General features: G+C 38.7%; 1 protein-coding gene across 7 annotated transcripts in view; it reads left to right on the top strand.

The window, feature by feature from the left end:
- The window catches only part of Phc3 (polyhomeotic homolog 3), a 67,537-nt gene extending 62,972 nt beyond the window's left edge, over positions 1 to 4,565 (top strand). For all 7 annotated transcript variants that reach the window (XM_090338681.1, XM_090338689.1, XM_090338660.1 and 4 more), the window contains one exon: positions 3,592 to 4,565. In XM_090338681.1, coding sequence (XP_090194807.1) covers positions 3,592 to 3,746 — 155 coding nt within the window. In that variant the 3' untranslated portion in view covers positions 3,747 to 4,565. The remainder of the gene's footprint in view (positions 1 to 3,591) is intronic.
- Positions 4,566 to 12,273: the final 7,708 nt, after the last annotated feature.

The raw sequence follows: 12,273 nt of genomic DNA, 5'->3' as shown, positions 1-12,273 counted from the left end.
TCCCATTGTGAATATCTTTCTGGTGAAAGTGATCCAGGTCTCAGAAGCAAATTTAAAGCTAATGTGTTTTACAGGAAAATATATTTAGGAATACTAGTTTTATAAAACTGCCATTCAGTTTACCTCATATACAGAACTAATTTTGCTTTTTTTGGTGGGTCAAATCCTTGAACTCAGCCTGGGCGCTGTCCCTGTGTTCTTCAGCTCAATGCTACCGTCCAAACCCTGGGCCTGGACATTGTCCCTGAGCTCTTCAGCTCACCGCTACCGCTCTATCCTTGAGCCAAGTCCCTCTTCCCGTTTTCTAGAGGTTAATTAGAGGTAAGAGTCTCAGGTTCTTTTGTGCCTGGGTTAGCTTTGAACCTTGATCCTCAGATCCTGAGTAGCTAGGATTACAGGGGTGAGCCACCTTGCTCAGCTGAACTTTCTAAAATTTTGCTGAATTATTTTACCAGTATCTTTTCTAACCACAATAACTTCAAGAAAAAGATATAGTTACTCTTAAAGGAAGATGGCCTGGTTTAGAGGACATACAGTTTGTTCATGTGAAGATTTTCAAGTACCTACCAAGGACAACTAAGTTCTGAGTTAATTGCAGGCCATTGGGGTTTAGAATCTGTTTCAAACTTGATGTAGTAGACACGTTGAGTCTTCACAGGTTTTAAACCACTATAACTATCTTCTAAATTAACATTGGAATCCCAAACTGATGACATGAGGCTGGACATGAGCTCTGTTTTCTTCAGCTGTCACTTCACCATGTTGGGCAGCCATCTGTTTTTAAGTTTGAGTTCATGCTTAGGGGAAATATTTCTTCTTTAAAAGTTGGTTTCTATCCCAGAATTAGAAGCCCCAATAAATGATAATAGATACTGCTGATTCTTCTGTCACTGTATGTGGCTTGTAGAAATAATTTTTCCTAGAATCACTTGCTTTGTGGCTAGTCTTGCTACATTAGAGAAACAAAGGGCAACTCCTGGGTCTCATTCTTCCTTCACTGAGTTATGAAACAAAACAGAACAAAAAAGAATCAATTTATTGTCAATATGCTTGACATTCTTATTTTGAGACACTTAATTTGAAGTTGTTTAGAGAATATTGCATATCATTATAAGAAGACATAGTTTATAGTCTGCTTATACTATTTTATAGTCAGAATAACTTTGTCTTCACTGCTGTAGTGGGAATATTTTCACATTTCTTCAATTGGCCATATAATAAGCTTATTTAGTTACCTTGTGTTCAGTGCCTTTCTCAGAGTTTTTCTCTGAATAATGCCTTGTAGCTTAAGGTAAATCTTAATGTCTTTATCTTTGTTTCTGCTTCTCTGGCCTGTGCAGAATCCTTCTGAGCCTCTTGCAGCTCATTCAAATTTGTTTTCCCTGAATTCTGTCTTCTCCTAAGCTTTTTTTCACAATTTGAGAAAAGTTTATAAATTTCCTAATCTCTTTTGTATTTTTCTTGTAAGGTAGAGTGGAATTTCTTCCCTTTCTAATCAGAGTATCCCTGAGGTTTTCTGTTTTCTTTGTATATCTTATTAACCATCCTGTTGGTATTATGTTAGAACTTGTATATGGTCCACCAATAATCTGAGTTGTTTATATACATATATTTTTTCACTTGTACATTTAAAGTTCTCTATAAGTGCAATTTTTATTTTCAAGTAATACAAATTATCTTAACTTTATGTTGATATGATGACTACCTCTGGCAAAGATTAACTTAGCATTAGTCCTGTGAGTCGACAGATTAGATTTATATAAAGCGGGAATAATTTCTTCTTAGTTATTTTTTGGTGGCACTGGGGTTTTTGCGTACAAGGAAAGAACTTTCCACTTGAAACACACACTCTCAGGTCATTTCTTCTAAGTCTGAATATTACTGTTTTTGTTTTTGGTAATACTAGATTTGGTAATTTATTCTGTAGTATTGAGTGATGTAGAGGCTGATAATGTCAGGAAGTCACAGAACTTCAGCTCACTTTTCCTTGAGCATTCGGACTTTAAAAAGCAACAACAACTTTTTCTATAGTGAGTTTGTAGAATCAGACTTACTTCTGCCTCCCCTCGCCCCCCACCTTAAAAAAGTTACTTTATTTTCCATCTTGGTACTAATAATGTACCTGTACTTTTTTGTGGTGATCTACAGTTTTGAAGCTAATGCATTCCTAGTCATGCCGTTTCATGGCACACTTTCTGTATTACTTGCCAATACTTTTACTGTCCACCTTTAAGAAGCTATCTGAGGAAGAGTTTCAGTTACAGAAGAGAGCATGTTCTATACACATTATATATACACACATGTGTGTATAAATCTCTTCTTGATGAACTCCTTATTTCTATTCACAAATGTAATTCTTATGGTCCTCATTTCCTCTTACTCCTGTTCTCTGAATCTAAGTAAGCCCTATCCTATCTTTCTCTTTCTTCTTTCCTTCCCTGTGTCCTTGTAAGACTGAAGAGAGAAGAACATTAGTTCTTTCACTGAAAGAAGGATGGAGTCACAACTAGATGCAAGATTAGTCAGTTTTGTGTGCCCGGTTCTGTTGAGAGCTACCGCTAGGAAAAGAAAAGGGGCTTTTCTATGGTGAGTAATCCCATTTCATAGATTAATAGATGGTAATGGGGCAAAAACAAAAGTTTACATTGTAGAAGATTTTGAAATGTTAATTTAAAAAATTATCAGATAAATTGAAAATCTGGTTAGAAGGTAGGAAACTCAGACAAAAAAATAACAGGACATGGGAATAAAGTAGCCAATAGAGCAGCTGTTATACACCAGAATATTATTACTCTTATAGAAAGCTCTTCTGTGAGGCTTGGGAGTGTGTCTTAGTGGCAAAGTGCTTGCCTAGCATGTACAAAGCTGCCTTGGGTTCAATTCCTCAGTACCACGTACACAGAAAAAAAGGTGGAAGTGGTGCTGTGGCTCAAGTGGTAGAGCCTTAAGAAAACCCAAGGACAGTGTCCAGGCCCTGAGTTCAAGCCCCAGGACTGGCCGAAAAAAAAAAACAAACGTTCTTCTGTGGTAGATTATATTTTGTCCTTTATAATTTAGTTATTCAGACCTTTATGCCTATGCAAGAGCTGTGTTTACAAGAAAGACGTCTTAATATAAACAAGATGATGATAACATTTGTAATAGCATGATAACCAAAGGTATAATGTAACCATTCCATTTTTCATCATCCATTTTTTTTGTGTGTATTGATTTTCCTTAGAATACTGGTTTGAGTAAAAGACATTAAATAACTAGTTTTTATGCTAGTGTTCATTTTATAATTTAACTGTGTTTAGTAACCCACTGGTTCCTATGCCTTTATGGGGAATGGAATTTACTGATAACACGGATGTGCAAAATTTCGGTAGAAAATAAAAACATTTATATAGATACTAGGATAGTTAACCGCTGAGCAGAATATCAACAAACACTCTATTCCTCAAGGGTGAACCCAGACCACTATAAGTAAATTCTATGAGTGTATCAGCCTGAATTTCAGATTGAGACCCGCCGAGTGTATGACTGTGATGACTGGGAGTAAAGCTGAATTGTATATTTAATTCTAGCTGCCTTTCTCTCATCACATTCCAGGCTGCCAGGATATTGCAGACGAGTTCAGAGCACAAGAGATCGATGGGCAGGCCCTTCTCCTGCTCAAAGAAGACCATCTCATGAGTGCAATGAATATTAAGCTAGGCCCTGCCCTGAAGATCTGTGCCCGCATCAACTCTCTGAAGGAATCTTAACAGAGTATCAGGCTTTGATGTAACATCAGTTTGATTGTTTTTACTCAGACTTGTAAAAAAAAAAGCTTTCATTGGCCTAGAATAATACACAGTGGAAGGCCAAACACATTACAATTACTTCTACAGAATTAATAATCCATCATAACTTTCATAATTAGCCAATATTGGTGAAATTAATTTTACAAGGTACATACATTGAAAGACTTGTTACAAGATGGCCATATTTTTCAAAGAAACATTATACAAGATAATTTTTTTAATGTGATGTTCATCATTAACATATAGAATCCTTTTAAGCATAATTTAATGATTTACATTTCTTCTCGTTTAATTCAGTTTTCTTATACATTTTTCTATCTTATTTTTTAAGCTTGTCATAGAGATGTGGAATAATTTAAAAGTCCAATGATACAATTGTATGTAATGAAATATAAGTACAGAATTCAGAGTCAGATCTTTTAGACAAATGCTTTATAAGAAGGGATTGTATTCTAGCATAAACAGTATTGATCTGAAGGTTAAAAGAGTTGGTTGCTTTTCGGGTTTAGCCAACAGTTTGGCTTGAGTGGTAAAGTTAGCTTTCCTCTCAATATTTGTACATGAATAGCAATATTCTTAATGGAAATCTCTTTTACTCTTTAGGAGACATTTGATAATATCTAGACCCATTTGGTTGAGAGCTTAGGGTTGGTTGTTGGGAAGTTGCTATGGATATGTAGTAGTAGGGGCCAGAGCAGTTCCTACGCAGCCTACAATGCTTAGAATGTCCTTCCATCATCAAGGACTGTCTGGGCTAAATGTCTAGTGCCAAGACTGAGGAACTGAGTGATAAATGTTGTTCTTTTTCATACAAAGAAGCACTTAAAGGACAGGATAGGGCATTATTACAGTGAATATACATACAATGCAAGTATTTTAGCATAATAATGCTGCCTGAATAATATTTTTTCCTAGTTTGGTTATGCATAATAGAAAAAAATCCATGAAATTGCTGATTAAGGAAAGACAAAATGATTTGACCCTCAGCCAGTATTGATTCATATTAATTACTTGTCATGTCTCTCTGCTCTTCTGTACTGTTCCTGGTAATCTCCTGGCACGTGCTGTGCATAGTAGGAGGTGATTGTAAGCATGTTAACTCTAGCTAGAATGCTCATTCCTTTCCCTTACAAAATCCTTTCATTCCTCCTGCAAAGCATTGATTAGATTTGAGTGATTAAATCCAATTTTAAAACTTTTAAAGCAGAAGTTTTCACCAGTGAACTTGTCAACAGAATCATCACACTAAAACAGTTTCCATCTGAACTTTGAGAACATTATGAAAGTTTTGTTTAATTACTTCCTATGTCTTTACCACATCATTGAGGTAGTTTAATATCCAAATGAACACACAGAGATGTGGCCACAGTTCATTGAGTGAAGGTAGAGTCTGAGCTTCAGTCATGTTCACTGCTCCTTTAAAACATTGTGTTGAGCTAGTAGAAAACTAAAGATGTCACTAAACACGTGACAGATATTTATCTTTTGGCTTTGTGTACATTAGAAAATATTGGTTATTTTTATACAGAAAAATAGCGGGTAATTTTTTTAATCTCTACATGCCTCTTGTTTGAATGTACGCTTTGTGAGATTCCTTGAGTAGTAGTTGTAAACGGAGATGATTACTGATAACGTGTAGAGTTAGAATGTGTAAGGCTCATGTTCCAGACCTACAGTAGCTTGTAGTCCACAATATGTATTTCTTTATATCACGTTGTAAAGTTTCAAGGGAAGATAGGTAGTCTACAATGAGCTTTTACTTATTAATTAATTAATAGTGGCTAATGATCATGACAGTTGTGATATGCTTTTCCCCTTCACCTTGCAATTTCAGAGCATAAAGACATGCTAAGCAGTGAGAAGAAATGTCCTACTACAGGAGAGGGAGGCACAAAGGAAAAATGGCCCCTCCAGTTCAACCCTTGGCACTCCATAATGAATACAAAACTATTTGGGGTTAGACTCCCTTAGCAATAATATCCCATAAGTAGTTTACCGGTAACTTTTCAAGTGTTAACTTTGAACTGTGTAAATCCTCCCTTTATTTACTTCCTCTGCAGGTGTCAGTCATCTGTACTTATGAGAAGTGCCTGCACGTGGTGCGGTCTTAAAGCATGCAGAGGCGTTAGTATCTGAACACACAGTAGAGTCAGAAATGTTATCATGAGTCCAGATTTTCTGTTGTCTCCACTTAGAATATACCAGAAAATACACTTGCTTTTTCAAGTGAGTTATTTGATTTGGAAAAGTTCATTTGCAGTGAGTAGTTTCCCACTGAAGTAGTTTTTCCTTCGTAGATGACTTAATCATCTGAACTTCTAACACCTCATATTCCTCTCTCCTGAGCCTTAAGCACTTTTGGTGTGCCACACACGGCAAGTGCCAGCCCCTTTCCCTTTCCTATTTCTAAGCCTTTAGGAATTTACTTTGCAAGGAATGGTAAGTGGGAAACATGGAAGTTCTTTTACTTAAATTTGCATTTTCTGCCTTGAAACTGTACTCTTTTCCTGTTTGGGGGGGGCATACTTTGAAGATTTTGTTTTAAGCCTTTGTTCTTAGAAAACAGATACGGTTTGTAAAAATTATTTTTCTATAACAGTGTTCCTCAGCCTTGTATAGAGATGTATAATAAGACACAACTATGCAGCTTGGCATAGTTTAAGACAGAACTGTCCCTAAGCCTGTCACCTTTTGAGTGGCACTTAGCTCTGATGATATTTTTCATTTGCTGTGGAATCCTAGGTTATGTTGTAAGGACCTAGGCCTATGCCTAGGGAAGGCTGGGAGGGGAGGGCTGAGTGAGCATGCTGGAGGGCAGGAGGAGGCAGGCGAGAGGCCCCTCCCCCCTTCCTTGGGAGTTTAGCTCACTGTAACACTGAACAGATGGCTGCACTTTTGAAGTTAGGTTCATGTTTTACCTAGTTTAAAATAGAAGCAATTTTCTTTCTTGTAGATATTCTAGTGTTTATTTTTTTACTATCTGGTGTATTGAAACACAACTGTATGAATAAGTAGTGGGTTTTGACATAGCTTATCTTCCTATGTTAAGTGTAAAATTGTAGTGAGATGGAAGCCCATGCCAGCACCCTGTCTCACTGGCTTGTTCAGTAGAGGTTTCAAGGGTAGTGTTTAGGTTTGCAGGGCTTTGCAGAGTTATTGCATGGCATAGTGTAGCAAGGATGGAGACATGGGGTCTGAGCTTTGCCTGGCAGAACACAGCTACATCCAGTGGATGGAATGCTGTGGAAACATTTCAAAGATGGTTTTCAACGAGAAGAGGCTGTGGCTTAAAGGCTTTCTTACTCCTGACGAGTGGCAGGGACACCTGCTGCCCTCACTGGATGTTTCTTAATGGCAGGAAAAGGCCTCGCCTGGCTTCCTCCCCTAAAGCCTCCTCTAGTCCCAAAAACTGCACAAAAGCTTTCTTCTTAGAAAGACACTGGCCTGGAAACCTTTACAGGGGTGGTAATAGGGCTAATTTAGGGAGGGAGGCAACTTGGGTCCGTTTTTCTGATTATTGGAGTCATATTATAATGAAATGTTTTGAGCTGTGGAAACTCGCCCATCTATGCAAATTGTTTGCTGCATCTGTTTCCTGTGCATCATCTACATAACCAGCTGTGCCCAGCTGTGGTGGTGAAAGAGGAATGTGACAGAAGAGACAATAGGAGGAAGAGAGGATACTGCAGTTGATGAAGTGAAGCCATTCAGTGTAGATATAGCCTTCATTCATAGTTCAAAAAAAATTATTTGACTGCCATAGCAATATAAAACTACCTTCTTAAATGGAAGAGGAGATACTGTGGATTGAACCCAGGGCTACTATGGTTCTTCATATATTAAGATTTGCCTGTAATCAAACCTATTTTATCATATAGCATTCATACTAATAGTAGATTTTTGAAGATGACATGTTTTATAATTGAGTGTCCAAATTACAGAGGCATTCCCAAGTTCAAATTCCACACTTGAATTAGCTTGGTAGATTATGATAAAGAAGGGTACTTTAGGATGGTATGTTACTTGATAAGGTTGTGTTTCAGTCTTAAGAACTGGGTGACTAAGAGATATAGGTTTCTCATCACTAGTGTGGATTTCTGTATACAAAGCTATCCAAATGAATCATGACATGAACTGTACCACTATTGATATTCTGTAAATTCATTTAGAACATTTCATTTCATCATAGATTGGTATTCAATTAGAAAAGCACAAATGCAGTATTCGAAAATATACAACTTAAAGTTTAACTTTAATGCAGTAAACTATACATCTTAAAATATCTTTGGGAAGGAATTCCTCTTTTTTGTGTGTTAGAATTTTATAAAGTGTGTCACTGCGTAGTTTTTTTGTTTTTTAAATAGCACTACAAGCCATTTCTTCAATTAAAAAAATACTTAAAACTATATTACCTTCTTTAGAAGAAGTTTCTTAAATTTTTTTAGAATGTCCAAAGTTTTACATATTATTTGTAGAGCTTATACAATCTATTTTAAAATTATAGTGAGATAAAGCTTTTTTTGAAGTTGTAAAGCGCTAATATAAATTTGACTTGTGAATTTATTATTTTATTGATCATCATCATATTCCAGAGGAAACTGCGAGGAGGCTCGGCCACCTCAGTCCGACGGTGGGGAAGCCACCCCTTCCTTGGGCCATGCTTGGGCCAGTGGAGTGGCTCAAGTGGCACAGTGTCTGCTTAGCAAAAGCAAACCCCAAGTTCACACCCCAGTGCTTCCCCAAAATGAAGAGTCCACACCAAGTGTCGTGTTTATGGTGCTTGGAGGAAATGTTTCCACAAATGTTTTGGTTTTTTCTTCCTCCTTTAAAAATTTTTTAATAGTGTGTAGACACTGAATTTTATTTAAAAATGACAACTGCTTACACTTGTCTAGCTTTCTGTGACACTTTGGAAAGTATCTTTTAACCTCTTCTGGATGTACAGCAGTATAGCTGTTGATTTGGGTTCAAGTGGAGTTTGAAGCCCTTCTAGCTAATTTAAACATTAGGCCCTGTGATGAGGCATTCCTGACGTCGCTTCTGGTAGTACTTTTGCTTTAGTTTTTGTTTTCTTTTTACTTGGCAGTTCTGAGATTTGAACTTAGGGGGACCCAGTTGCTACTACAATGCCACTGAGCTGTGCTCCAGCCCTGTTACTTTGTTTTGTTCTAAGTAGTTGTATGAAGGAGTTGCCATTCAAACAGGCAGTTTATGACTACTAGGCATCTTGATTAATGTCACTCCTCTCCCCATGCTCATCTACCCTTTCCCTCACGCTGCGGGACATAAAATGCATTGACTTGTGATTGCACTCTTCCTCTCTTTGTTGGTCCACCCCTCTCCCGTGACTCCAGGGTCAGGTAACCACTGTTTTGTTTGTTTGTTGTTTTTGCCAGTCCTGGGCTTGTACTCAGGGCCTTTTCTCAAGGCTAGAGCTCTACCACTTGAGTCACAGCACCACTTCCAGCTTTTTTCTAAATATGTGGTAACAAGGAATCAAACCCAGGCCTTTGTGCATGCGACGTAAGCACTCTACCACTTGGCCAGACTCCTGGCCCTCAGCCCTGCTTTTTACTTGTTCTTTTCAGCAAAGGGTCTCGGTTCCGCCCTTGATATGTATCTGTACCATGATTCACCTGCCTCAGGCTTTATCTTCATCGAGAGTGCAGGCATACACACGCATCGCCAGCTCCCCTCCACAGAGATGAAGTCTCGCCGACTTTTCTGCCCTCGTTGGCCTGGCACTGTCAGCCTTATATAGCTTGAGATGAGAGGTATGTGCCACTATGTCCCTCCAGGGATTGAGAAGGGGTCTTTGAGAACTGTTTGGCCAGCCTGGTCTTGAACCATAATCTTCCAGTTTAATGTCTCCTGGGCAGCTAGGATCATAGGTGTGAGCCACCAGTCTCTTTATACTGAAGAGCTTTTGGTAGTTATTTGTTCTTCCACAGACAGACATGGAAACCTACAGTCAAGCAATTGAGGACCTTTTTTTAAGTGCTACCTATTGGCTAATCACTGAACATATGAATATGTATTAATGTTGTCACTCATGTTCTTACTCTGAACCCTCTGAACAGGTGTGGGGGGGATAAATGCTTAAGAAACTAGGGAGTCAAATCTTCTCAAACTGAATACTCACTGAACATACTGATTGTACATTTGGTGCCGAAAGGGAGCTTTGTACGCAGGGTCAGGGGTTAGACCACACTTCTAAGGAATGTGTGTGACATAGTGCTCCTTCACACCCAACGACCATTCCCAACAGCTCCCCAAATTGAGAGATGGTTAGAATAGGTATTGGCAGGATTGACACCACGCATGGTGTGCGGCAGAAAACAGGCCCGTGGTGGCGTGCGGTTTTCATACCCCTACAACAGTGTAGCTAGAGCTGTTTTCAAAAGAGTGAAAAAATCTGAAAGATCAGACTTGTAAAACAATCCAGAAAATTATATGTAATAAAATGTAAGGGTGGTTACAGATACGTCAGGATCGGTAATAGAAAGTATGCATGTTGCTGGGTATGGTAGCACATGCATGTAATCCCAGCACATAGGAGGCAGAGCACGAGGATGGTGGAATCCAGGCCAGCCTTTTGCTACATAGTGAGATCCTCTCTGAAAAAAGCCAAGGTGGGATGTGAAGCTCAGTATCTTGTGTAGAGCCCAGAAGCCCAAAACACAGGGCTCAGTCCACGGCACCACCACTGCCAAAAAGCCTGCTCAAGAAAAAGGTGTTGGAAATGTTAATTGGTAAACAACAACACTTCCCAGCTTGAATGAGGAATAGACACTGAACGGGAAAAAGTTAATAGGGTAAAATTCCTTTGTCATTCTGGGAATCAGAATGTGTCTCTGTAACTTTAAATGCTGTCAGATGATAGAAAATTCTCCATAAAGATGCAAACTGAAAATATATATTTTAAAAACCTTCATATATTGTAACTGCAGTTTCCGAAACAGGAAAATACCCAGTATTGGATTACAATGTCCATTACACACAAACTGACCAGTATTGACCTAGTGTCCAGATAGTCTGGGTTGTTCCATGGTTAGCGTGAAATTACTTTTTAAAGTGTGGTAATTTTTAAAATATACCTAATTTTTCAAATATTTTTATGCTGTTAAAATATCTATTGCATACATACTTCGTTTGTATATGTATTAAGATTTAGTGTTCAAAGATGTTATAAGTTTGGATATGTAATTTCCAAGTTGTGTGGTAAGAGCCCCAGTCTCCTCCTGGAAAAGGCAAGTATTTTCCAGGACCACAGCCCTCCTGAGCCTCCCAGCCTCCCGTGAGCCACGCATGCCGCGTGGCTGGGCGTGTGGACAGCAGGTACTGGCCCATCCCATGGTAGTGGGATGGCTCCTCAAGCCTCTTGATTAAATTAGCACTTTTTGTCTTTCTGCTTAAGATTTGGTTGATTTAGCAAATGGTTGTGATACCCTTATTTAAAAATGTTGTGCTTTAAGCACATTCTTTAAGGAAAAAACAGTCCTCCCCTTGATTTCTCCATGGATCTAAATTGACTATTGGGAAACCTCAGAGGGTGGAGCAAGCGTCCCCAAAGGGCAGAGAACGCTGTATTTACACAGAAGGCAACTGCTGAGACTCGACATGGGTGTTCCATGGGGTCCTGTCCAGACTCTACTGAAAGTGAGGTCGTCTACCCTGCAGCATTAAGAGTCCTAGACAGGTGTCCTTGCTGCCATTGCAGAGCATATAACCTGAAAACAAAGTTCATTTTGCTTCTGAGAGCACATCACAAGCTATGTACAAAGTGTTCATTTGGCATATTCTTTTTTTATAAAAGAGAAAGCACTTTCATATTAACAAGTAGCATGTGTATGATCGATAGCTTTTCCTATATGTTGTGTCTGTTCTGTGAACTAAAATTGGGCATCCATGGTTGCCAATGGCAACACTACGACCTGAAAGCACCTTATACTCTGCTGCTTATTACTCTTGCTTGTAATTGCACCTTTGCTTCCGCACACTGTCACATAGAGATTGTTGGAGCGTTGCTTCATGTGGGTCTGGATGGATCGGTGGGCCTACAGGATCTATTTATATTGTTTATATACAATAATATATTGTAGACCAGTTGTAAGTTCATTTCTTTACAAATAAAAGCCTGGCTTTTATTTTGGTTGCTTATTGGTTTTTTTTCCCCCCTTTAAGCTCATGAGACATGGAGAATGTAAGTAAACCAACACAAAGCTTCACAAGAGGTTTGAAACAGTTACACTTCAGATTTAAAAATCTACAGAGTATGAGTTGCCACTAATTGTATTCAATGCATTTAAAAATAGTTCCTTCTGAGGCTGGGAGTGTGGCCTAGTGGTAGAGTGCTTGCCTAGCATGCACAAAGACCCGGGTTCGATTCCTCGGTACCACCTACATAGAAAAAAAGCCGGAAGTGGTGCTGAGGCTCAAGTGGTAGAGTTCTAGTCTTGAGAAAGTCCAAGGACAGTGCTCAGGCTCT

Source organism: Megascapheus bottae, chromosome 1 (assembly GCF_031878675.1).
Source record: "Megascapheus bottae isolate mThoBot1 chromosome 1, mThoBot2.hap1, whole genome shotgun sequence".
NCBI classification, from domain to species: Eukaryota; Metazoa; Chordata; class Mammalia; order Rodentia; family Geomyidae; genus Megascapheus; species Megascapheus bottae.
This window is presented reverse-complemented; position numbering and strand designations above follow the sequence as displayed.